At 42.8% G+C, this 23900-nt stretch overlaps 8 protein-coding genes across 8 annotated transcripts; all 8 read right to left on the bottom strand.

Annotated features, from left to right (window-relative positions):
- Nucleotides 1–311: 311 nt before the first annotated feature.
- Nucleotides 312–2443, bottom strand: LOC120451576 (enteropeptidase). Its single transcript, XM_039635385.1, has 4 exons — nucleotides 2206–2443; nucleotides 1814–1979; nucleotides 981–1752; nucleotides 312–912 (listed from the first exon to the last, which is right to left on the bottom strand). Exons 1-4 carry the CDS (start codon nucleotides 2413–2415, stop codon nucleotides 495–497), a joined length of 1566 nt encoding a protein of 521 aa, XP_039491319.1. The 5' UTR covers nucleotides 2416–2443; the 3' UTR covers nucleotides 312–494.
- A 314-nt stretch (nucleotides 2444–2757) lies between these two features.
- On the bottom strand, nucleotides 2758–3874 carry LOC120451579. Its single transcript, XM_039635389.2, has one exon. The coding sequence runs from the start codon at nucleotides 3838–3840 to the stop codon at nucleotides 2950–2952; it is 891 nt and encodes a 296-aa protein (XP_039491323.1). The 5' UTR covers nucleotides 3841–3874; the 3' UTR covers nucleotides 2758–2949.
- Nucleotides 3875–4334: 460 nt separating this feature from the next.
- Nucleotides 4335–6419, bottom strand: LOC120451577 (proclotting enzyme). The gene is made up of 4 exons (XM_039635386.2): nucleotides 6130–6419; nucleotides 5895–6060; nucleotides 5016–5784; nucleotides 4335–4783 (listed from the first exon to the last, which is right to left on the bottom strand). Exons 1-4 carry the CDS (start codon nucleotides 6325–6327, stop codon nucleotides 4375–4377), a joined length of 1542 nt encoding a protein of 513 aa, XP_039491320.1. The 5' UTR covers nucleotides 6328–6419; the 3' UTR covers nucleotides 4335–4374.
- Nucleotides 6420–6852: 433 nt separating this feature from the next.
- LOC120451578 (serine protease gd) lies at nucleotides 6853–9038 on the bottom strand. Its single transcript, XM_039635388.1, has 3 exons — nucleotides 8786–9038; nucleotides 8550–8721; nucleotides 6853–8390 (listed from the first exon to the last, which is right to left on the bottom strand). The coding sequence occupies exons 1-3, from the start codon at nucleotides 8990–8992 to the stop codon at nucleotides 7420–7422; spliced, it is 1350 nt and encodes a 449-aa protein (XP_039491322.1). The 5' UTR covers nucleotides 8993–9038; the 3' UTR covers nucleotides 6853–7419.
- Nucleotides 9039–10373: 1335 nt separating this feature from the next.
- On the bottom strand, nucleotides 10374–11584 carry LOC120451873. The gene has a single exon (XM_039635880.1). It carries the CDS (start codon nucleotides 11464–11466, stop codon nucleotides 10585–10587), a length of 882 nt encoding a protein of 293 aa, XP_039491814.1. The 5' UTR covers nucleotides 11467–11584; the 3' UTR covers nucleotides 10374–10584.
- A 6937-nt stretch (nucleotides 11585–18521) lies between these two features.
- Nucleotides 18522–19286, bottom strand: LOC120453216. Its single transcript, XM_039637806.1, has 2 exons — nucleotides 19026–19286; nucleotides 18522–18870 (listed from the first exon to the last, which is right to left on the bottom strand). The coding sequence occupies exons 1-2, from the start codon at nucleotides 19167–19169 to the stop codon at nucleotides 18592–18594; spliced, it is 423 nt and encodes a 140-aa protein (XP_039493740.1). The 5' UTR covers nucleotides 19170–19286; the 3' UTR covers nucleotides 18522–18591.
- A 128-nt stretch (nucleotides 19287–19414) lies between these two features.
- On the bottom strand, nucleotides 19415–20000 carry LOC120454167. Its single transcript, XM_039639236.1, has 3 exons — nucleotides 19797–20000; nucleotides 19581–19731; nucleotides 19415–19491 (listed from the first exon to the last, which is right to left on the bottom strand). The coding sequence occupies exons 1-3, from the start codon at nucleotides 19998–20000 to the stop codon at nucleotides 19415–19417; spliced, it is 432 nt and encodes a 143-aa protein (XP_039495170.1).
- A 110-nt stretch (nucleotides 20001–20110) lies between these two features.
- On the bottom strand, nucleotides 20111–20798 carry LOC120453026. Its single transcript, XM_039637547.1, is given in 4 exon segments — nucleotides 20111–20260; nucleotides 20324–20492; nucleotides 20572–20715; nucleotides 20717–20798. Coding segments are annotated over 4 exon segments (486 nt in total). The 5' UTR covers nucleotides 20789–20798; the 3' UTR covers nucleotides 20111–20159.
- Nucleotides 20799–23900: the final 3102 nt, after the last annotated feature.

The raw sequence follows: 23900 nt of genomic DNA, 5'->3' as shown, positions 1-23900 counted from the left end.
AAATAATTTAAAATGTTAAAATATATAGGCGCTTTTTTTGCAGAATAAGCATGAAAAGCAATTCTGAATTTGGGTTCCAAAAGGTTTCAAGATTAATTATTGTTATTTCTGATTATCAAATAATATTCAAGCACTTTTCGATGGTAATAATTATGTATGTTTAGTAAAGATTTAAATCAGTACAAAACCCACTGTTAAAATAATTTAAAGTATTACAATTTACGATAAAGATAATAGTGATAATACCATTGATCAAATAATGATAAAGATGTTTATCAGAACAAGAGTTAAAAAAAAAAGTTGGCAGTGTATTCAAGATGCTCCGCTTTGATTTATTTTTTCAATGATTAATGAATCCACTTAGAATTACCCAAAGCGCAGTAAGAGGCAGTAATACATGGATCTTCCGATTACGTAACTTGGAGTACATTCATTAGGAGAAATCTCTTCAGGAAGGCGACATGCCTTCTTTTTTGGCAAACTACATTTTCTGTTTAATTCCACATGTTCCGGCGAACCCATTCTATGTGTTTGGCCACATCGGTGAATACGGATGGCTTGGAGAGCTCACAGGTGTTTTCCTTTTCGTTGATCGCACCTCCAGAGATCACTCCCCGCAGCACCCAAACTTCCTGTTCCCGGAGCATTAATGGACCACCTCCATCGCTGGCACAAGGTCCTGCTCCCGTCTTCTTGGCACAGAGGGCGCTCGGCTGGACCAGCACATGGGGCAGCTCCTGGACGCAGTTCGATTCGATGACGATATTTAGGTCGGTGATCTTGGATACCTCCGTGTGGCCGGTGCCGGTCTCATCTGGTCCCCAGCCGGCAACATAGCTCTTGTGACCCTGGGGCAAGTCCATGCGGTTGCTGGTGCTCCACAGGCAAATAGGCACTATGTAGTCCGTGTACCTTGTTATAATATAAGTATAAAAGGGCAGTAGTTGTGTATATTAAATATGTTTGTTTCATAGACTCACCTCACAGGATCGTCCAACCGGACCAGCGCCAAATCGGCCTCCGTGAATTGTTTGATTTGGAAGTTTTCGTGGATGATCAGCTGGGATACTCCGCGAAATTCTCCATCTGAGTGAATAGCCAGAGTGTTTCGTCCCAAGGAGACGGCCAGTCGAGAGGCGGGCAAGTTCCTTCCAGGAGCACGAAAACAATGGGCGGCCGATAGTACCGTGGATGTGGAGATCAGGGTTCCTCCACAGATGAAGGCGGGTCCGTTGCTCTCACGGCGCTCGAAAATCGCTACCAACCATGGGAGCTGACCTCGCTGCAGACTTTCTCCTTGGAAGATGAATGGAGTGATACTAGCTCTCTCCCGACCGCAGGGAATCCCATTGGATGAAGGGTTCTGCTGGGGAACGAGCTCTACTGGGCTTCTCACCGCCTGCTGGGGGGCAGAAGATCGACCAGGTTCTGGTGTCGTCCGCTGTGGGGCGGGATTTGTTATCCTCGGCCGGGGTGTAGTACTCCTAATCGGATTCGCCTGCTGCGGGGCAGTACCCCATCCGAGATTCTGGAACACTGACAGTGACTCATTACCCACAAACATCTCTCCATTATCCTCGAGTCCTGGTTGACTGGGCCTGGTTTCACTGTAGTCGATCTGTGGACTCTCCTCTTGGGGCCAAGTGGGTTGACGTCTGGTCGGCAGAGGTTGGGGGGGACTTGCCCCAAAAGTCAATACTTGGGACGGCGACCAAGTGATTCGCAGCGTAATGCCGGTTCTTGGTTTGGGATCTAGAAAATAAATGCGTCGCTAAATCGCATTTGAAATATATATAAAACTAAAATAACATACATTCTAAGCCACCGCAAAGTTCCACGCCATTCAATTGCATGCTAGTTATCTTAGGCGGTATTGTTGGAATGGGGAAATCAACACGGTATCGAATCTGCAATCCCTGACGCAGATTTTCCTGGGTCACATAATCATCATCCACCAGCGAAATGCTGCCCACGTATTCCTAAAAATAAAAGGGAAATATTACTTTTTAAATCTCCCTTAGTACTAATACAAAATAATAGAAAACTTGTCATTCTCTATTACGCTTGCTTATATTAATATTTTGCTTTGGCAAAGGCAATTGTCATTGCCGTGTGGGAAATAGCACAACCGCAAACAAGCAAAGTGATAACAGAAGCAACTGATTTTGAATTGAGAATTTCCAAGCTAATACTGCTGATTATTACCTCAAAATTGTGATAGCCCTGCTGGGAGAACTGAAGGATTAGCGTCTGGTTATTGGCCACCGGATGACGAAGTTTCACCAAACCGATGTACTGCCCCATATAGCCCTGGTACTGGAATCGCGGAGAGCAGCCATTCCGGGGCAGCTGGCCAAGAGCCAAGTTAATCAGAGAAACCAGGAGGAGAACGGTCACCAGCTGAAGCGGACTCATTGCAACTGGGTAAGAGCTGAGCTTTTCCAGTCTATTTTATAGAGAATTTAATTACTCGCACTAAAACTCAAAAGTCTCACTCAATGAGCAAGTGAATTACGCGATCTAAGTCTCCCGATTTTTCATATACTTAGTCAGCGGCTCTTAGAATTCATTTTTTGGAGTTATACTCTCGAGCGCAAATTGCACTTGCACATGCCAAGCTCCATTATGCAAATATTTCATTCTTTCCCGCGTCTAGAATGCCATTTGCACATCGCCTCGATAGATCACAATTTATTTATTATAATCAATCCGAGAGCGGAATGAAATACTACGATGCACAAAGAAAATAAAAGAAACTTTTCTCACAGAATGTATTTAAAAGATTAAATCTTTAACTTTGCTGCTTCTTTTTCATACGAAATATTTTATAGAATTAATATATATTTTTCTGTTTCTATAGAGGTCCTTTGTATGTGCTGTATCTGCTATATGTTCGCTGTTGATTAGTGCAATAATATTTGATTTTTAATGTATAGTATAGTTCCCCATCTATTTGTTGGGTGTTTCACTCTCGCGATAATCCGCGATTATATCCTCCAGCTGTCTTTCCACTTCGACCCGCTCCTCGGTATATTCCCTTAGGGTTTTATCCACACACTGATTGCTTTGTCTTTGGATGTCCTCCAACTGATTGCCTTTATTCCGCAGGCTCAGCAGATTCTGTGGAGCATTCTGGAGGCCATCAATAACCCTTCTCACGTCCCGGCGGCAAGTTTTTGCCTTAACGCTGGAACAGCCTTCAGTGGCATCGATCAGCTGCCCCGTTGGATTTTGCAGGCCATTTAGGGAACTTTCCAGGTCCAAGTTAAACCGAATCTGATTCCATATGAACTGACCAACACAGCTGCGCAATCGAAGGCCGTAACGATTGTTGAAGTTTTCAGTGATGGAAACAGCCTCCGCGGTCCTAAGCCCTTTAGTGGAATCCTGAACTCGCGAAACCTTTGCGGCAGCCCAGAACTTCCATTCATTCTGAACATTGAGTTTGGAGACAAGTTGCTCCTCCTGGTTCTTGATGTTCGCCAGGATTTTTAGCAATGGAGATATGGCCAAGCTCAGACCAGTTAGAGCTTGTAGGGATTCCTGCAGCGCTTGTCTCCTTTTCTTTTTCCGAGTATTGGGTAAATCGGATAATAATTTCCCCACATAATTATCAATAAGATTTTTCAATTGCGTTATCGTACCTTCATTCCTGCTTTGCAGTTTGTTCGTTGTACCAAGAACCGAAATACCTTTTTCGTTTAGCCGTTCCGGATCATTGGGCAGAGCTCCACCGTCTCCAAATTTATTCCATATATCAAAGGCAGTTTCTATTGCCCGAACTCTGCCGTTCCAGGCAAACAGGACCACCAGGAGGATTAGAAAGCCGGTGCACTTCATCTTTATACCAGCCTCCTAAGAGACTTTATATCGATCGTACTGGCCTTTTATAGCCAATTCATTCGGCACTTAAATGTGCAGCACGCTTGCCAAACATTTGTTCAGCCGATGCCAATCATTTAGCAGTCAACACGTGGGTATTCGTGTTTATTTTTACGTCATATAGCCGTATAAATGTAATACACATAGCTATTAACTTGTAAGTTAAACAACGAGAGCTGCAAAAAAACCAGAACCAAATTCTTCTGCTAAATCCTAAAATCTGTATATTCTTCTGCCTCCCAATGTAAAAGAAATATGACTATGCAGTGTAGTGTGCATCCCATCTATTAAATAGATTTTTTTATAAATTCATTATTGCCAACGACGCGTAGCAACTTAAAATTCTATATTTTTTTGGCCTATCACTCATCCATCATTGCAAATAAAATAATGGAAAGACGAGTGCCGCAAACCCGTTTTGCCCAAAATCAGCAGACAGTAAAACATCTCAATAGGTTTTGGCATTAAAGTGTTTAATTTGATTCTGGATGCTCAGCGGATGTTTTCGTTTATCCAGTTGATGTGCTTGGACAGATCGCAGTAGAGTACATACTGGTTCAGCTGGCAGGTGTTGGCAGGTCCGCGTTCCCCCGTGGACACAATACCCCGGAGCAGCCACCGATTGCCCTGCTTGACCATCAGACCACCGCCGGAATCGCCGACACAGGGCCCTGATCCATCGCGGTTTCCCGCGCATAGAGTCCGCTCCGTCACCATGGTGACCCTCCAGTTGCTGGCACAGACCGTCGGACTGGCGATATCCGCCTCCACCACGTGGGGATACTGCGTCCTGGAGCTGTCCTCCTCATCTCTCCCCCAACCCGCTATGAAGCCAGTGGTGCTCACCGTGCTGCTTGCCTCCACCGTCCACATGCAAATGGGTGCAATAATGTCGTTGAATCTGACAAAAAAACAAAAAAAAAAAAACATAGTTCTTAAAATATTAACTTTATATGTTATATGTAATATATTATCACCTTCTGTAAGATGCGCATACTCGTATTGTGAAAGAGTAAAATTCAAAGGCTATAATATTTGAACGGGAATGCCCATCCCAAAAAGATTTATTCTATAACCAAACTGCGCTTGCATGCTTTTTTAGCGTTAGTTTTATAAATAAATTAAATACTCACGTCACCGGCCGCTCAATGGTGATCAAAGCGATATCCGCATCCGAATAAGACCGGGTATTAAAATCCGGATGCCAGAGCAATCGCATCACATTTCGCATTTCGGCCCCATCCTCGCCATAGTCATCCAGATCATAGCGTCCGAGTCCGATGACCACGCGGTCCTCCGTCATCCGATGCACACAGTGGGCGGCACTAATTACAATGCTGGCTGAGACCAGGGATCCTCCGCACCTAAAGGACAGAGTGCGAACCTTCTTGTGATAGACAGCCGATAGCCAGGGGTACCGACCACGCGGAAACTCATTTCCATTTACAATAAACGGCGTTGTGCTGCCCTCTCTACCGCAAACTTCTGGTCTTATTTGGGATCGCGGATCAAAGCGTTGAGGTGGTGGAGTCGGCGGAGGAACGGTGGTTACTGTTACTGGAAGTGGTGGAGGTGGTGGTGGTGGTGGTGGTGTTGGGCTGCTTGTGACAGTTCGTACAGGTGGCCCAAAAGTGGCTGTAACACTGGGCACAGGTGGATAGAAGAAAATTTCAGATGGATTGGGTGCTGGAGTGACCGCTGCTGGTTGTCGATTGGACACAGTCGTCCACGGCTGCGTAAAACCACGCCAAACATCATTGCCCCGTGAAGAGGTGGGATAGAATACGGGCACATCGGAGCCATCTCGGGTGAAGGGATTAAATGCGGAGGAAGGAAACAAATTCGGCGAACCACTGATTTCGATCTCAAAGAAGCGGTTAAAAAAGCTGCTGGGCGGCGTGTCTGGAATAGTGCTCAAAGGAATTCAGCAGGAAGTTGGCACACTAACCATAAGGGACTTCAAAATGCTGTAAGACAATACCTATTTCTAAAACCTGACACAATCTACTCACATTCGCTGGCCGAGCACAAGAGCTGATCATTGTAGGAGAGTCGCGTCAACTTGGGCAATCCGTTGTCTGCAGTTTGTCTGAAGGCTACGCGAAATATTGCCATATCTCTATTCTGTCGTATCGCATTCTCATCCGGATAGGGTATCAGGCTACCCACCCTCCGGGTCTACGAAATGCAAGGGAAAAAGTGGTCAGTTGGGTTGGTTCAGCGCGAAGATCGCTGGCCAGCTCATACATCTTGTTCACCCCGTTGCGAGAAACGTATTTCTATGATATTCCGACCCCGATTCAAGCCGGGCAGCGTTATCTCGCCCTGCACACCTTGGAAGGCATCGTTCACATAGCGGAAGTAGTCCGGACACGAGTTCTCCGGATAAAGTTGGCCCCCGGCCAAGGCGATTAGCGACACCACTACGACCAATTCCAGACCCATACCTTTCCGGACTCTTGGATTAGAAGCTTGGAAAGAAGCTCTCCGTTCCGCACGCGACAACCAAAGGTGGGTAAATACAACTGATTGCGAGCATCGAATATCGCTTACAAGTCTCGACGGGTTGCTGAATCACTCAGTATCGGTGTTGAGCAAAACTGGAAATTCCGCATCGTGCTGAGCCAATAAGGCCTCTGCCATCAAACCTCCATCAAAACATTTAGAAACTAACCCGACGTTTGCATACTTTGTTCTCAACGAAATCATTGTAAAATCGTAGTACTACGATGGCCAAGAGTCACTTTGATTTTGATGCCAAAAGTCAGTAATTGTTTTAGTGTACCTAGCTTACCTTGATTATGCAGCCGAAATTATGAAAAGAAATTGTTTGGTCAATAAGTGTTTATTAATGAACATACCCTTGGTACCTCGTACTCAAATGCCTAGAACCCAACGGCCATCTGTGTTTTGAGCGAAAACCCCCTCGCATAGAAAACTTGGAATATTTTGTATAAACAAAACAAAATATTAAATTCAACGAGATTATGTATTATGATCAATTTAATTGAAAGCTAACGATTATATATCGAATTGCCGCTTTCAATATGGATAGGGTTAAACTTATAATTAATAAATTTAAAGTTAGAGAAAAAGAAAAATGATCTTTCTCTTTACTGATAAGAAGACATTTCAGTTACTGAGTTATAAAACCTGCTGTTGCTCACAAACGATTTTCTTGCTCTTGAGTCTAAAGTATTATTATCAAAGCTTAGTTTGTTTATAGTTGTTGTTAGCTCAATTAGAGGAAGTCTCCCACATGTTACTCTCTGATGAGCTCTCACTTGATCTAATAGAATTCCCTCTTTGGGAAATTTGTAATCAACGATTATAAACATCGATACTCTAGTCTTGAGGAAAGGGGTTGATATTAGCGCTAAGTTAAGTATATTCTAAGATAGATGGCAGCAATGCATGCTTGGGAAATCCACCAGCTTGGAAAAGGTAATATATTAAGCTACTCAGAGATTTATTGAGAATCTTGCACATGAATTTCTAGGTTTTCCTGTATTGTCACATTATAATTATTTCAGCGCCTCACATGACCATATTTTGACGTACCCAGTCGATGTGCTTTGCCACATCGCAATAGATAACATACTTGCTAAGGTCGCATATATCACCCTGGCGAGGCGATAAGGATACCACTCCGCGAACGTGCCATCGATTGTTCCGCAGGACGATCAGAGCAGATCCCGAGTCGCCGAAGCAAGGACCATGTGATTCTGAATTGCCAGCACAGACGGTGCGCCGCGTGATAAAGTCCTCCGCCCGCTTCATCTCCTTGAGACACTGATCCCGTGGCACCAACTGAACACTCACTGTCTTGGGAAAACGCGTCTTCTGGGCACTCCTATCGAAGCCCCATCCGGCTACTGCGCCCGATTCGCCCTCATTTGGTGACACGCCCATATTGGAGCTCCAAAGGCAGAGGGGTCGAATGTACTTGGTGTACACCATCGGAGAGGTCAGCACCAGCAGGCCCACGTCCGCATCCGGAACCGGATTGCCCTCGTAGGCGGACGGAGTCAGCACGCTGCTTACGCTGACCAGGGAGGCTCCGTTCTCAGGATTCTCGTTGCGATCATGCCTGCCCAGATAGACCCACAGTTGGCTGGCACTCTTTCCATAAATGCAGTGAGCTGCAGTGATCACAGTCCGCTTCGAGATGACCGTGACCACACATTTGTAAGTAGCCGTGGATCCACCTTCGTAAAGGGCCGCTAGCCAGGGATACTGACCCCGCGTCACTAGGTCGCCTCCAATTTGAAGAGGCGCAAAGCCCTCCACGCCGCACTCCTCATAGTCGGACTCTATTTTGGGCCTGGGTTGAGAAAAGAACGGATTGGAGACACTGTCCGGTATGTTCGGCACCGGACGCGACTGAAACACCGGACTCCACTGGTTCACCGGACGAGACTGGGACACAATTTCTCTTGGGACTTCACTAATTTTCGTTGAGGTGGACATGCTCTGCCGCCGGGTCATTGTGCTCGAAGGGGCATCATCTGCAAAAGGTAAACAAAAGATATGAAAAATTGATCATGAACATCAAAAAACAATCGTAGAACATCTTTAGCGTAGAACATCTTTATGTTGATTTTTCAAAGAAACTTGTATTCTAAAGATTTAAGCAACAATATTGATTGCTCAATACGTATACGTACATTCATCATTTTGGCACAGAACCTGGTCGTTAAATTCCGCCCGTACAAGTTTGGGCAGCTCGTTACCGAAATCCTGGAACCGCACAAACACCTCGCCACGTTCTCCGCTGCGTATCTTTTCAAAGGCCGTTGCCTTATCGGGATACGGCTTGAGGGAGCTCACAGTGCTTGCCTGCATGTGTGGGGATTTCAGTATGTAATAGTTCAATCGTTTTATATAATCGATGGGGTTTTACCTGGTCAGTTCCGTGAGCTGTGAAGACCACCTCCCAAGATAGGCTGTTCACACCAGCGCGTGGTGCGGTAAAGACGCCAATGTAGGCTCCATTGTTCTCCTTGTAGTAGCTGAAATACCTCTCGCAATTGTGCTGCGGCACCTGCAACGCCGAGCCGAGTTTCAGATTGAGACAAAGGCCCAGCAAGGTCAGCCACACGATTGTCATTGCGACGGTTACAACCAATGCTGAATGGAACTGAACGAGAACTGCAATCGAATCCAGAATCAGAATCAGAATCCACAAGCGACTGGCGATGCACTACCTCTCCACGGAACAGCTGATCTCTCCCCAGATTGTAGAACACCCCCATTGACTGATCACGGGCTTTTCCCAGCCATGTCAAGTCTTCGGCTGAGCACTTTTTCTAAACGTACAACTAACAGCTATTTCGGAACCCGCTTCTCCGCAGAACCATTCCGCTGGGGAGCTGCTGGCGAGAGAAAAATCCCCGACTAAATAAACATGGGACTTGTTTTACAAACCCACCTTGCATAGCTTTAGCTCAAGAAATATTCTCTTCTCGTTTTCTCAATCGATCGTGCTCAATTTTTATAGCAAAAAGCTGTTTAGTATCAATCAACAACTGGTGAAAAACACAACTATTTTCACTGGCAAAGATTATGCCTGATAGTTATTACAAAAGTAAACACTAATCATTGCGCAAAAATAAACTTTTAATGCATATGAACAATTACTTAAAAAAAAAGAATAGCCCCAAAACTTTAACGTATTTAGTTGTGCAATTTATTTATTTATTTATTACAAAGAAAGCTTAAAGTCCACATTAACGAACGGATAAGAAAAGTATTATTTGTTCATTACTCTAGAGACTTTTCACATTTTTGAGATCTGTGGCTGCCCCTCTTATAAATCGCGTAAGTTTAGCTTAAAGTTATTATCAGGCGTGGCAAGGTGGTTTATGTGAATTTCCATTGAAAATTATGTTTGTGGGACGACGTTTATGGCGACAACGCATTTGGCCAAAAAACTTTTGCCAACAAAACAAAAAGAAGCCAGTGAGAATGAGGGGAAGTGCTCCTAACTTCGCGACACCCGCAACTCAATTTTGCTGCATTGTGGCTGCGCCAGTTCCCCAATTTGCCCCAACTGCCTGCCGGCAACTTTTATAATCAGTTTCAAGTTTGTTAAGCTTTGTAATAATTTGTTGAGATTTGGCGCGAAATTTTTCGATTTCTTTTCTTTTCCCCAAACAAACTTGTTGTGAATTGTGCCGTAGGCTCAAGTCTGCCAACTTAGCGGAGGCACTTTGACAACACATCGGAAAACGGTGCGTCAATAGTCGGGTGGCAAGTGGAAGGAAGCGGAAGGCAACAGTGCGTCTGACTGCACTTGAAGGCAGCTCCAATTGGGCGGCCTAATTGGAGCGGTTCCTGTTCGGGCGCCACTTCAACATGATGGGTTGGATGGCCGCACAGGCAAATCAAGTCGAATCAAATTAGGCCTCGTGAATGGAGTATTAAACTGGGCTAAACTTACTCGCACAATGTGCTACTTAAAATATTAGTATTTGTGGCGAAAACGTATGTAACGATTTGAAATTCGATTTATTACATATAATACAATCTTGCATAAACTAGAGATTTTTTTTTACATTTGTCCATTTTTTTCTTGCATAAACTAGAGATTTTTTTGTACATTTATAAATTTTTTAAGTATAATCAGTAATTAAGTTATAGAAACATCAGCTTACATTTGCTAACATCTAATGACGGTATCCCAACCAGAAGGATTCCATTCTAAGCTCGGCGGATTATCTTAAAGGCATCGCAGGTGCAGATGCCGCGGAACCGACTGAATACGAAGACAAGTGGCTCCCCGCAGGACTTGAGGAAGTGGCTTTTCTGAGCGTGGACAAAGCCAGTGCGAAGGGAGCATTGCAACTCATCATGCCAAGAGTTGTCAGCCGATTCCTCCACCAGATGCGTGTGGAAGACATTGAGCAGCTGAAGCGATCGTTGCATGCGAGGTGTGCGAACCAAAGCCAGCAACTGGATGTAAGGACGAAACTTGATCCAGCGCTGGCAATCCTTGATGTCCACATCAGTGCCCAGATCAATGATCATTAGCTTGCAGTCGTGATCATGGATGGCCCTCAAGATGTCCAGCTCCTTGGGTCCCTTGAAGCACTTCTGCAGCTCCTCCGTGACGGTGAAGCCCAGTTCGTGACTGGGAGTTTGCATGGTCCATGGATATCGCCGATTGGCAAAGTCGAACGCCAATTTCTGGCGGCGCTCTTGCTCCATTCTCAGTTCCTTTACCACCTTATCGATGGGCCTTATGGCCTGGGAACCGCGGCGCAGAAAGTCCACCTGTATCGGCGCCTTTCGCTCCTCCACCTCTTGGTTAAGGGCCTTTTCCGCATCCTCGTTCTCGATCTCCTCCCTTTGGGCGCCTTTGCAGCAGCGCAGCTCATGTGGCGGCATGTAGAAAGGATAGCCCACGTGGGCCAGATATTTATGCCACTCCAGTCGATTGAAGGGCTCACGGGGCACAAAGAAATCATCCGGCTTGGTCTCGATGCGACAGACATTCTCGTCCAGGATCAATGGCCACAGCACGTCGAAGAAGGAGCCACCCAGCGTTCGTTTGTCCTCGGAGGTATTCATGGAGGTATTCATTTTGGCTACTTGGAATTTCTATTCATGTAATTTGGACTGGCTAGCAAATGTGTGTCTATGGCAGAGTTTCCGTTGCCTCGCTATCAAATGCTTAATAGGGTGACACAAATCTGCCAGCATATATCAATGTACACCTAGAAATATTTTGGTTTCTTAACCCCAAACTTTGTATACATAGTTTCAATACATTTTAATTATATTGACTTATTTCCAGAGCTTCTATTTATTACAATTATAAATTTGCTAAATGTGTATCTAATTATTTTCTTTTTGAAAACATTTCCAGCAGTGAAAATACCACCCCCCATCAGCAAAACAAATTAGCCTCTGGCACGCCCCCTAATAACAAACATCCTCCCCATTTTTCTATACCTCAACTTGTTTGTTGGCATTTGTTGCCAAATTTATGCGCACTCACAGGCAATAACGTTAAGTAAGTATTCTCATCGGGAGATTCCCGATTCCACAACAACAATTTGGATACATTTTACGACATTCCATGCCGTATATTCACGGTAGCCGACGATCGCCATTATTTTATGAGCTGAAACAGCGAGGTGAAACTCGATTTTATGAGGGAATGCAGGCGCAACAAGATGGCCGCGATTTTCATCATGCCCCCGTTCGAACATTTATATTAGTTTTAGGGGGCGTGGCAGATCCGAGTAGCAATGACTGCGACAACGGTGACGAGTTTTCGGGCTCATTAGCTTTTATGGCTTTGCTTTTATTGCTCGCGGCGTGGCAGCTTTAATTTCGAACACAAAGTGTTGCCTATCGCTGGGCGCTCGGGCGCCTGGTGTTTGGTGTTGGGTGTTGGGTCCTCCGCATGTGAGCAATAAATTTTCATAAATCAATTGTGCGTGCCACGTTGAACACAATCAGAGGGCCTACAAATCGGAGGCACCTAACAAAAATCCAATCCACAAAAGGTTTGAATTTAGATTCATGTCGGTGCACCGAAGGCCGAGTGACGAATGCCTATTTTACGCTTCGATGTTTGGGAACCTATTGATTTAATATGCGGAGCCAGTGCAAAATTTTTATTTTAAGCAAGGATTTTAGTTTTAACAGGAAGATTCATGGCATCTGGTTTTTGACAGTTGCTCTCTAATTTCGCCGTTTAAAGTTGCCTTCCCTCGAAAATGTTAAGTCTTAAGTGAGCGAGAGCTCAGAACATAATATTTGTTTTACTTTTTATTTCGTTTCATCTATCAAAACGCGACGACTTTTTTCCGCTCTCTGGCCACAAAAAAAAAAAAAAAAAAATTGCTGTATATACACGGGATGTGTATAAAAATTTATGTGTATATTTATTGTGTTTTATTGGGGCACTTAAGCGTCAGACTGTAAGAGAATACCGCGAGTGCAAAAACCGAAAGAAAAAGCGAAAAAAAAGTGAAGCAAAAGAAAAAGCCATGCAAAAGAAAAACTGAAACAAGTAAGGACAACTTAGACGCTTATTGACATAAAAGCCAATCATTTTCAAATGGCTTTAAGCATTCGACAAATGGAGAAGCAGCCCGCAACATCAAACGGAAAAAATAAACAAAACTCGAGCGTAAAAGTGGAGTCGTATATTTTTTGGCTATGCATTCGAGTTGGCACGCCGCACAAAAAAAGCCACAGGAACTTCCAGTGGATGCACTTTGAACCCGTTTGCGGTTCGAGGTTCTCTACATAAATAAAAGCCTTACCGCATTTTTCGCAAGAAAAATAGAAACGCGGAATTCACCGTCTCAAAAGGAATTGCTTGAATATGAAGTATGAAGGCAAAAAAAAGGAACTTTTTAAAGTTGCCACCGCCAGACTATTGAACATGAATTAAATTATCACTGGAGCGTGAAAAAAAGTGATTGATGTACTACTGTTCAGCCATCAATCAGCGAAAAATGCTGGTGCACTCTTCCCTTCGCTGATTTCCCCTATGCAAGTTGTTAATTCCCAGCAGCTCATAAAAACGATGTCCACGACTATTTTACTATTCTGAAAATTTGAAATTTGCTAAAATGCATTGTGCCAAATATTGCTTTAGTTTTTGATGCTTTAGTCCACCTCCATAAACAAGGATATTTATTATTCAAAATCTGTTTATTATGGGCATCGATTAATGTATATGTATATATCAAAGCACCAACTTAAATATTCCATTATTATTATTTTGGACCTCGAAAAAGGCAGCGGACAGAGGACATAAATTTGCACACATTTGCGTGGGTAGTTGAACATGTATGGCAAGGCCTTTCTGAACATTTTCTTAATCCACCCACATTCATATGTTGTGTGAGTCGAGTGGAAGTCGGGCGACAGCTTCTTTTTTTCAGTTCAAGGCCGGGTATTCATAAGCAAAACAAAACCAACGAACAATGCGCTGGCTCAAGGCACCTCAAGAGATTCCCTCGGTCTGGGAACCTGGACTGGCTTACAAATGAGTCTGCCACCTCGAATAACAAAGCAAATGCGGCACGCACCCCAACACCCAGAAAAAAACTGGCCATTTACACTTAATAATATAAGCATCTCAGCTTTAATCGTTACTACAAAAAACAGATGGTGCCTCTTGAGATAAAAACCTTATAAGGACAACACAGTTTTACCTAATTCAAAATCTATCCAACATTCGACACTAATAAATTTTTCGCAGTGCAGCAACAGCAGCCATAGATGGTTGAAGTGATGAATTTCTGACCGGCCAGGCATTAATTCCATTTAATTATTATGACACCAGAGGGCAGCGCAAACAGGCCGCAATAATAGTGAAGGCTGACAAAGAGATTACAAGCACCTTGGGTGCTGGGTGCTGAGTGCTGAGTGCTGCTTACCAGGTTTGCCCCAAATCCCCAGATTTCCCCCTCTCTAATCTATTCTAATGGCTAGTGTGTCGTGCCCAGCGATTTGCGAATCAGCTGTGGGGACATTTGTCATACGCCATGTGGGCGCTTCGGCGTACGCGGCGTATGCGCAACGTGTGCAAAACGGTCGCAAAGTTTGCGGCAACTTGTGCCAAGTTTTCCGGCTCAACTCGAGCGGGAAAAGCGTCGAGCAGGACTAGTATAACATCGTTTTCACGCTTGCCCTGCCAAGTGAAACCAATTTGCGCATTTTGTCTGCATCGCAAGGCATCCCATCGGATCGTCTTGTTCCTGGTCTACGTCCTCTTCTTGTTTTTAGCTGCAGGCTGTAGTCGCAGTGGCAGTCGCTACGAGTTTTCCTCGTCCTGCACTTGACATTCAATTTTCCCTCGGAGCCACAGCCGTCTAATGAATGCAATGGCAAATTCGACCCAACTGCTGATTACGATTTCCCTTGGGCGCAGTCCAAGCTATCAGATGGCCGAAGGATCCTCAAGACGCTTGGGGTGCGATGAAAGTGGGTCTTAATGAGCCCTAAAACACTGCACTTGACTACATGGATAGATGCAATTAGAAGGTACGTTTTTCATCTTAATGGATATTCAAGAGATTCTTGTTTACTTATGATTAAAAAGTTTTCACTGCGCTTGGTTGAAAAGAGCACCAAATCAAACTGTTTCTTTATACATCTAATGTGTTAAGATAAACACTATACTCAAGCATCGGCTTTTAATCCTGTTTTCTTGATTAATAATATTTTAACCCATTGATCAGTTTATGCAACGATTTAAGTCATTATTGAGAGCTGGCAAAGCAATTTGAAGACAAGATAAACGGATTCCATGATGCTTGTCCTCATAAAGTTTTGCCGTGCTGCTGGGGCAAATTACAGGTTTCACAGTTAAATAGAAATTCTCGCCTGGTCATAACTTAAAAACAAATTCCAACTGCCCTGCATTGTTTGGCGCTTGACCAATGTCGCTCCCTCTCTCTCTCCTCGCCTCTAGCCGTCTCTTTCCCAGCCCACGTATGAGGGTGTGCGTATGTGCGTGTGTGTGGTCGTAAATCAATATTTAAGCTGGGTATAGTATGCTCGTTTAGTCTTTGCCGGATGGTGTGGAGCCTTTCAGCTAGAGTTTAAAAATAAAAAAAAAAAGCAAACCCGAACTCATTCAACTCGTTCAACGACTCAATAAATGTTGCAAATGCGATGCTGGCTACGTATTTATTTATACGACAGCGAAATGGGGAAAACAGGGAGATATTTGTGGAGAACGCGGAGGATTCTCCCAGGACCTTCGCTTCGCATCGGTCCAGAGTCTATGGATTTTCGTTTCATCTGCAGAGGCAACACGAAAACATTTCCAAACACTATTTATCTTTATTTGCCTCTCGTTCTGACCATCGTTTCTCTCTCTCTTTCCATTTCGATGTTGAAATTCCAGGACCGGGCAGTGATATTTGTTATTTGCTAAACGAAATGATATATACTGGCGTGTCATTAGTCATGCTTTGCTGCACATAAATAAACACGTACTCTGGTGCTGGGCAACGTTGCGTATACTTGATGCGCCAATGCCACTGCCACTTCGCATCCACGAATGCCCATTCACAACTTAATTCCTCGATTACAGCATTGCTTTCCGAGTAAAAACTTTATTCATAACGCTGTCCTAACCCTACTCCTCCAATTCGCTAGTAATGTTTCGTTTCCATTTTGGTTTGCACAAAACTTAACGCACAATTTATGCAAAGTCTATTAAAATGCAAACGTTTCAGTTAATTACGGCGAATTTCAGTTTCCAAAGTCCTTAAGCGAAATTAGCAAGCAACTTTTCAAATATCGACAGCAATCATAACAACAAAGTTTGCTCTTTTCCCTCCCTCCTATCCCCGCCCCCTTTTCCCAGCCGCCCACTGTGTGGCAAGTTAAAAGCGCTAAACGTTTTATTACCACCAGCGCAGCGCGGAAAACTCCCGGCCACTTTCGTGAAAAACGCAGAAAAACCTTTGCTGCGGTTGCCTCCAGCTGAAACTGCACTTCACGTACTACTTACTACTTATGATTTTTGCTTCTGTTTTGTACTTAGTATTTGGGAAAAGTTGAATTTTGAGTCTAGATATTTGATGATTCTGACATAGATGTACTTCTTATCTAAACTTTAGAGCTATGGTGTTTTTTAACTGCAAATAAAAATTTTAGCTTCAATAAACGTTTTTCTGCTGGAAAAATGCTTGAAATTTTAGGTAAAACCTTAAGTTCTCACGTCCTTTGTGTTAATTTAATATCCCTTTACTTATAATATTTTGGTTTAATTTCAAAAAGAAGTTCCTTCTTCAATTGTATACACTTTTAATTGTGTAAATCGGTCAGTCTTTCATTTCCCCACTAATTGAGCTATACCAAATTAACTTGACTGGCGTAATGTTGTTAATTGGACTATCTCGTGATAATCCCCAGAATTCAGGATTCCCTGGTAATCCTGTGCGGGTCTCCAGAGGCTGTTATGGCTATCAATGGCAAATCGCAATTGACGCAAACAGGACTATGCCCACATTTTGCTCATATTAACGCACCTAATCAATATGGCCGAAGGGCGGTTATTGAACAGGCCAACTGTTTGCCCATGATTGTTGGCCCAGCGTACTCGCGAATTGGCCCAAAGCCAATTGTGCCATTAATAATTAGGCAACTTAATTAGGTTTCACTTTAACTGCTGAAATTTAGACAGCTTTAAGACTGAATAAACTTAAAGATAAAGCCAGGCAAACCACGAAACCAAAACCATAAAACCATAAAACCAAAAAAACCATTATAAAAGAAAAATCCCCAGAAATATAGGCGAAATGCAGAATGCTCGGCACTCAAAGTAAATGCAAATAAATCGGATTTCCACAACAACAGCAAAAAGTGTGGAGGGAAAGCGGCTTCTAAAAAGCAAAATAAAAACAAACAAAGCTGGAAACTACCGGAGGCGATGGTTCAACCAAAACCGTGACCAAACCAAGAAACATGGCCAGAAATGGGACTTACAATCAAAACTTGCCCATGGGCTGGTGGGCTGGAGGGTTGATTTGTGTGCCTAATGCGGTATGGATAGAATACAGCAAGAGAAAAATAAAATTACATGTTAAGCTATAAGTTGTTAAATGTACTTAGAGCACATGCAAGATAATAAATCGCCACTTCTTGTATTTTGAATTTTAAAGGAACTGCAAGTGTTTGTCCCTGTCCCTTGTAACATACCCTCCATAATCTATATATTTTGTAGTATCCTGTCAGTTTCTAACATACATACTCAATCTAGGTAGAGTAAGCACGCACTTATTTTACAAGTGTAGCCTCAAGGTCCTCAGCTATGACTGGCTCCACCTCAGACCCTGGGGTTGCCTTAACAGATTGAAACAATAAACTCAAATTGCCCCAGCGGACGAGGGGGCAGACGGAGGAGGGGGGTTTCGGGTTGAGTTATCTGCTGTAAGTTGAGCCGATAACTTTATGCGCACAATTCCATTTGATTGATGAGATTTATGCTCGCAACGCCCACCGTTCACGTATTTTGATTTCATTTTTATTTAGTCGTCTTATTTTGTTGCTGTTTTTACCCCCCAAAAAACCAAGTGCCTGACTGTTGCTTCTTTTATTTTATTTCCGGCTCGGGACGGCTCAAAAAAACAAAGAAATCGCAGACAAACAAAAACAAACGAATGAAATATATAAAACATTTAAAGCCCTTCAACAGAAGCAACATGTTGGCGCACACGGACGAGATTCCCTTATTCCAAGAGCCTCTTTTGACCCACTTCAGTGGATACTTTTTGGCTCCAGTATATGGCAAATAAGCCAAGTGGATTTATTGTCACAGAAATGTAATCCTTATCTTCGTTTGTTTCATATTTAATTGGCTTCTTCGGCACAGAAACGCTGAGCAGCTTTCATTAGTGGCAGTTTCAAGGGAAATTCATCAGCCTTGATCATGATTCCATTAATTAAGTGCAATGCTCCCGGGGATTAAAATGTGTCGTGGGAAAGCAGTTCAATCGGAATTTACTACGCGATAAATTGACTGCAGATTAAGCCACTTTAAGTAAATATTTTCTTTATATATTATGAACTATAAATATAATATATGGGTCAAGGTAAGCAAGTTTTAAAGCGGGTGGACATTTATATAGCCCAGCACCATAAATTCATGACCTCTTCCGAAACTTCGTTTTCTTGAATTCACGCCATTCAGCCACCTCCGTACGAGTGCTCCATTCATTCCGCCCCTCAGCTCCTTGAGTGCTTTCTGGGTAAGCTCCTGCATCCGCTCTCGCTGTCGCTGTCATACTCCTCCAGCTCCAGCTCCGGCTCCGGCATCGTCTCCGTCTCCGTTTCCAGGTCCAGATTCATTTCCAGCATTCCGAGATGCACTCGCATAAAGAGTCGACACGGAAATTGCAAGTATCGTTGATTCATTTGATCGCTTTGCAAGGCAAATGGGCGCACGAACTGCGAGTTCACCGGCATCGGACTAATATGCATGTTTATTGGGTGCTGGAGCTGGACCTGGAAAAGCAAAAGAAGCAGGAGAAGCAGAAGGAGCAGGAGGAGCAAAGAATCAAAGGAGGAGCAGAAGAAGCCAAGGAGGCGCAACGGACTAGCAAAGGAGCACGGCCCAACGCTCCGTTGCCATCCCGCTGTGCAAATTACAAGGGGCTTACTCTTTCAAGGATGTCCTCCATCAGGCGCCTTTCTCCTCTAGTCGCAAGCTCCATTTTTTGGGGCCAGTCAAAATTGGCAACGCTCCGACGGCAACGATTAAGTTCCACTGTGACGCCATTTAACTTGCTGTCAAATATTCGCATGCGACGTCAAGGAAAAACTCCTCATGTACTTAGACGTGTTCCCATTTTCGACATATTTTAATATGGAGTTTAATATGTTTATCACAAAAAAGCAACCGATCAAAGATTACTACCAAAATTTTGATTCGAATTTTCTATCACATTGGAATTTAGAAACTCTTTAAATTTATTTTATTTCAGTTGTTTAAAAAAAAACCTTTTTTTGTCCGAATTTACAAATGTTATAATTTCATTCAATTTCAAGTTCAGTTATGATTGCTTTGCGATAGCTCCATTGTATAAAGTGTATAATGTGTAGTAATTTTGGTAGAGGGGCTTTCGTCTTCCCGGTTATCAGTGTCAAAATATGCAATTTTTTGTTGAATTAGTTTATATTGGAATAACGAAAAAGATTTAAATATATAAACTCACATCCAGTACCGTTGCACAGCGTCTGTTTGTTCAGTTTCAATAGCGTAAGTATGGGCACTTCTGTTTTGATATTCACAAAGTTAACAAAAACCTGTCCGCGCTGGCCATTTAAAATGTTTTCGCGATACGGCATCAGGGGACTCACAAATATCTATTAAATATAAAATTACCTAGTATGAAATGAAAGCTCCGGAATTGAGCGAATCACGAGCTCACCTCGCGATGACCACGAATATCGAATGTTGCGGACCACTTATTCAATGGATTTGGCCTCGAGGGGTGTGTGAAAATGCCCACATAAGTACGACCATCGTCCAACAGTTCGTACCTAAAGTAATTAGCGCAATGATTAAAGGGCACGTATACTGTCTGAGCGAAGCACAGAAAGACCCATGACCAAATCAGCCAAATGATAAGCATTCTAGGAACCGCTCTTAGTAAAGTCAAAAAAAGCACTGACCGTCATATGCTAGAACCCAATTGATAACCCAACACAGATCTACACAAAATTTATTGGGAATTCCGAAAAGCCACTTACACATTACTATGAAATGTTTTTGCACAAACATACATATATATTCAATAGCCGCCGGAATTTTGAAACTTTGGGCTAGGGCGTTTATTTTTCACGGAAAGGGTCATGTGATGCCTTACAGTAACTCTGGTCTTGGGGTATTGGTCTGTAAGATATTTCAAATCAGTGATCAGTTGTTACCCCCAAGACATACGAATTTTCAACTTACATTCTGCGCTGGAGCACACTAACATGTTGTTGATATAAAAAGAGATAAGCTTGGGCAGCGCGGTGGTAATATTCACGAACTCCACAAAAGTCTCAGCCGGCATTCCCCTGCCAATTTTCGTGGCGGCATCATTCTCGTTGGGATACGTTTTCATTGGGCCCACAAACAACTGGCCAAATCATGGAAAATTCAAAACCACATATGTACATTCTCGTATATGTTATCTAAATAGATGTATAGCTACTCACGTCGCGCTTTCCTTCGATTTCGAATGTCGCCCTCCAGTTAAGCACTGCATTCGAACTTACAATTGAAAAGGTGGGAGCCGTAAAAATGCCTATATAGGTCTGTTCCTCTTGTTTGTAGAAATAGCTGAAGTGCCCATCGCATAGTGTGCTGGGGTACAAGTAGCCCCAAAGTTGGACCAGCACAAAGAACCAATAACGTGAACAGGGTAATTGACATTATGAGTCTGGTGTGCATGAGGTCTGAAGACTGACTGTTTCGAGCTTTCAGATTATTGTATATAATTGGAAACATTATCTATGCCTGTGGAAAGGCTATGAAAGAGATTACAAATTTGCTGATACAAGCTGCTGTATGCAAAATATTTAAATATTTCATTTTAAATTTTATGAGGCGATTTTATTGAAGTGATGAGGTAAAATTGCCAACAATTTTGTAGTTCAAAATGGAGAAATTCACAGCGAGAACACGTCGAGCCAGACAGGCACAAGTATTTTTCGAAGGTGAATTTAATTTTCCTGCTCTCATTTGTTGCCTGTCGTCGCCTTTGTCTTCTTGGAAATTGCATTTTTCATTTTTCCCCATCTCTTTGTGCGTTGCTCTTGCTCATAAGTCTTGCATTGTCATGCAAAAGTGCAGCAAATTAATTTGCCTTACTTATCAACTGGGTACCCCGAAAAGTTTGTCCAGAAATTCTCCTCCTGCTCTACGAAATTTTATTTGACTTTGGGGAATCTTTAAAATCAGCTTGCGGCTCTGGTCATTTGAAGTGGCCTCTTTCCAGGTCATAAAATCAACCAAACGACAGCGCTCGAGTTCTGGCAAGGATAACGATCCTTGGTCCATTGACTGTGATGCGAAAGCCACTCGAAGCGCATTCGGTTGTTGACATCCCCAATATGTGTATGTAAGTTATCAACATGAGACCCAAACACTTACGCCCAACGACCGACAACCGACAACACTAAGCTACTTTTAATGTTTAGACACAAACACAAGGACGACACTTGGGGGCACACAAACACACACTTGCAAATGCACACGCACACAGACACACGCACACAGTTGCACGCTAAGGGGTTTCGGCATGAAGTTAATAAAAGTTCTACGACATTTTGACCTGGAAAATATTGCAAAAATAAAATGGCTGCCGGGCTGTTGCTTCAGCAGCATTTTCCTTCGCCTTCGCCAGTTCACCAGTTCGCCAGTTCGCCGCAGGTTTTCCAGCTGCGGTTTTCCAGCTGTGCCGACAGACGCCAGAAAGTATGCTTTAAATAGTGGCATAGTAAAATATTTACTTTGGCGCAAAAAGGTTGCTGAAAACGGGGGGTTAAGGGAAAAATAAACTTTTGCTGACCGGCAAAATGAAAAGCAGAAGCGAAGGCCGAGCGAGTCTAGCAAAAAATTCATTAAAAGGGATAACGACTCGCATACTTGCGTGGCACTCGATGTGTATGCTCCTGTGTGTGTGTGTGTGTGTGTTTGCGGCCCAAGGATTAAGGACTCGGCTGGAATTTTGTAGTGCAATTTACTAACATATTATGTAAAGTAGCCAAAATCTATGCCTAGCTAAAGAACTCGGTTGCCATTTAAATAACACACGCATAAATCTTAATTAAAATTAAATGTCCAATGCGCTCGATTTAATTTCCGACTTTTAATTGCGGAATTATATTAAACGCTTTCTGCTTTGCGTTGATTCATTAAACACTTTTGCGTTGGCTTAATGAATTAGTTAAGCGTCATTTTGTACATTCGCAAGCATTATTGGATTTATCGAATGACAGGCATTGTGTAATTTGCATATTTGAAGTTTAAAGTGTTCTCGTAGATGCTCAGTCGTAAAACGCAATAATCCAATGGGCTGTGAAATTTGCAATTGCTTTTGGTAGCTATTGACAACTACATCGTTTGTATGCTGTTCTATTTGCCATCAATTAATGAGGAATATATTTTCTACAAAAATCTGTGGAAACTTAGTATACTTAAATGGATATTATTTTCTACATTATCTCTAAATGAATGGAGAATACTGTATATCTCTTTTTTATCATAAAAACTCAAAGATCACAGCGCAACCTCGAGTACCTAAATTAAAACGATTAGATTAGATAAAACGATTAAAACGGGGTAATTCGGGTTAGGTTCTATAAGTTCAAACATACTTAAATAAACACATGTAACTACATATTTATGCATACTTATTCAACCAAAGATTAACACATGTACGTAGTTTGGAAGAACAGTTGTGAATTCGCCTGCAATGCAGAATGCAGCATAAGCATGGGCGAATCAATTTCGTTGTCTTTGAGGCTGCCCCATCGAAACACTGCTTAAGCTTGGCCAAGTGGCAACTTGGGGCGCGGGCTAATTCATTTACAATATTGCGCATACGCCACGTGGCTGGCAGGCAAATTAAATTATGCATTGCCGGAGTGGAGAGCTGTGGCCGGCAGACGGCGGCAATCTCGACAAAGCAAGTTTGTAATTAATCAAAGTGCAACAGGGGGTAGCATCCAAGGCAACAGCAACAGCAACACCAACTACAACAACAGCAAAAACAATAATAACTGAAACAACAACCACTTTGGGTGCTGCGTTCGAGTTTAAGCAGCATTTAAAGTGAATCATTAACCCTATTACCTGCAGTCTGCATAATTTCATTTAAAATGCAAACTTCACAACTTTTTACAAGTCAAGCATGTTGATGCGCTTGTTTATGCTACGCTGTCCTGTTCAGTTGCTTTTTCTTCGCCCGCTGCTGTCTCATTAACGTCAACTTAATTTGCTTGCATTATATAATTTCATTTCGTACGCTTGGATATTCAATTATGCGCCACAGATCAAAGTGCCTGATCCTTGGCGAAGGAATGCTGGAAGGATAATACTTAAGTGGTCTTCTGGAGTGGCCTTCAAACTATTAATTCATTTTATGTTGCTTGCACAGATGCTTGCAAGGTGTTGACATGGAAAATCATAACTATATGCTCCATTGCATGTCGAGTCTCTCATCTAAAAGTTTGTTTAAAGATTTAACATTTTATTAGATTTCCTAATTCGCCTGCTGGTTGCTCTGTAAAGGATTTGGGGAAACGCTGCATGGTTATTCAATTTATTTCAAACTGATATGTATTGTATTGTACCCATTAATAAATCAAATTTCCATCCTTAATTGGCATTCCAAAAAACTATTGATGTAATCGAATTCTGCATTTTAAAGCCACTTTGTTGAATTTCATTGCCAAGCTGCAAGGCAGACAATGCATCAATCCCTTGCACTAATTGCTCGATCTGTCTATGAGATATAGACATGTGTAAATCATGTGCTAGC

This window comes from Drosophila santomea, chromosome 3R (genome assembly GCF_016746245.2).
Source record: "Drosophila santomea strain STO CAGO 1482 chromosome 3R, Prin_Dsan_1.1, whole genome shotgun sequence".
Lineage (NCBI taxonomy): Eukaryota > Metazoa > Arthropoda > Insecta > Diptera > Drosophilidae > Drosophila > Drosophila santomea.
This window is presented reverse-complemented; position numbering and strand designations above follow the sequence as displayed.

Excerpts from the sequence above, each read along its gene's own strand:
- LOC120454167 (XM_039639236.1), bottom strand. The coding sequence starts at position 20,000 with ATGCTTATCATTTGGCTGATTTGGTCATGGGTCTTTCTGTGCTTCGCT. Across the intron at positions 19,732-19,796 it reads ATATTCGTGGTCATCGCGAG|ATATTTGTGAGTCCCCTGAT; the intron begins GTGAGCTCGTGA and ends TATATTTAATAG. Across the intron at positions 19,492-19,580 it reads GCTGTGCAACGGTACTGGAT|ACGAAAGCCCCTCTACCAAA; the intron begins GTGAGTTTATAT and ends ATAACCGGGAAG.
- LOC120451579 (XM_039635389.2), bottom strand. The coding sequence starts at position 3,840 with ATGAAGTGCACCGGCTTTCTAATCCTCCTGGTGGTCCTGTTTGCCTGG.
- LOC120451576 (XM_039635385.1), bottom strand. The coding sequence starts at position 2,415 with ATGAGTCCGCTTCAGCTGGTGACCGTTCTCCTCCTGGTTTCTCTGATT. Across the intron at positions 1,980-2,205 it reads AGGGCTATCACAATTTTGAG|GAATACGTGGGCAGCATTTC; the intron begins GTAATAATCAGC and ends TTTTATTTTTAG. Across the intron at positions 913-980 it reads CGGTTGGACGATCCTGTGAG|GTACACGGACTACATAGTGC; the intron begins GTGAGTCTATGA and ends TATTATAACAAG.
- LOC120453216 (XM_039637806.1), bottom strand. The coding sequence starts at position 19,169 with ATGCGAATATTTGACAGCAAGTTAAATGGCGTCACAGTGGAACTTAAT. Across the intron at positions 18,871-19,025 it reads TGGAGGACATCCTTGAAAGA|GTCCAGCTCCAGCACCCAAT; the intron begins GTAAGCCCCTTG and ends TTGCTTTTCCAG.
- LOC120451577 (XM_039635386.2), bottom strand. The coding sequence starts at position 6,327 with ATGGGTCTGGAATTGGTCGTAGTGGTGTCGCTAATCGCCTTGGCCGGG. Across the intron at positions 5,785-5,894 it reads CTTGTGCTCGGCCAGCGAAT|ACACGCCGCCCAGCAGCTTT; the intron begins GTGAGTAGATTG and ends GCACTATTCCAG. Across the intron at positions 4,784-5,015 it reads ACCATTGAGCGGCCGGTGAC|ATTCAACGACATTATTGCAC; the intron begins GTGAGTATTTAA and ends TTTTTTTGTCAG.
- LOC120451578 (XM_039635388.1), bottom strand. The coding sequence starts at position 8,992 with ATGACAATCGTGTGGCTGACCTTGCTGGGCCTTTGTCTCAATCTGAAA. Across the intron at positions 8,722-8,785 it reads CAGCTCACGGAACTGACCAG|GCAAGCACTGTGAGCTCCCT; the intron begins GTAAAACCCCAT and ends CCACACATGCAG. Across the intron at positions 8,391-8,549 it reads TCTGTGCCAAAATGATGAAT|ATGATGCCCCTTCGAGCACA; the intron begins GTACGTATACGT and ends TACCTTTTGCAG.
- LOC120451873 (XM_039635880.1), bottom strand. The coding sequence starts at position 11,466 with ATGAATACCTCCATGAATACCTCCGAGGACAAACGAACGCTGGGTGGC.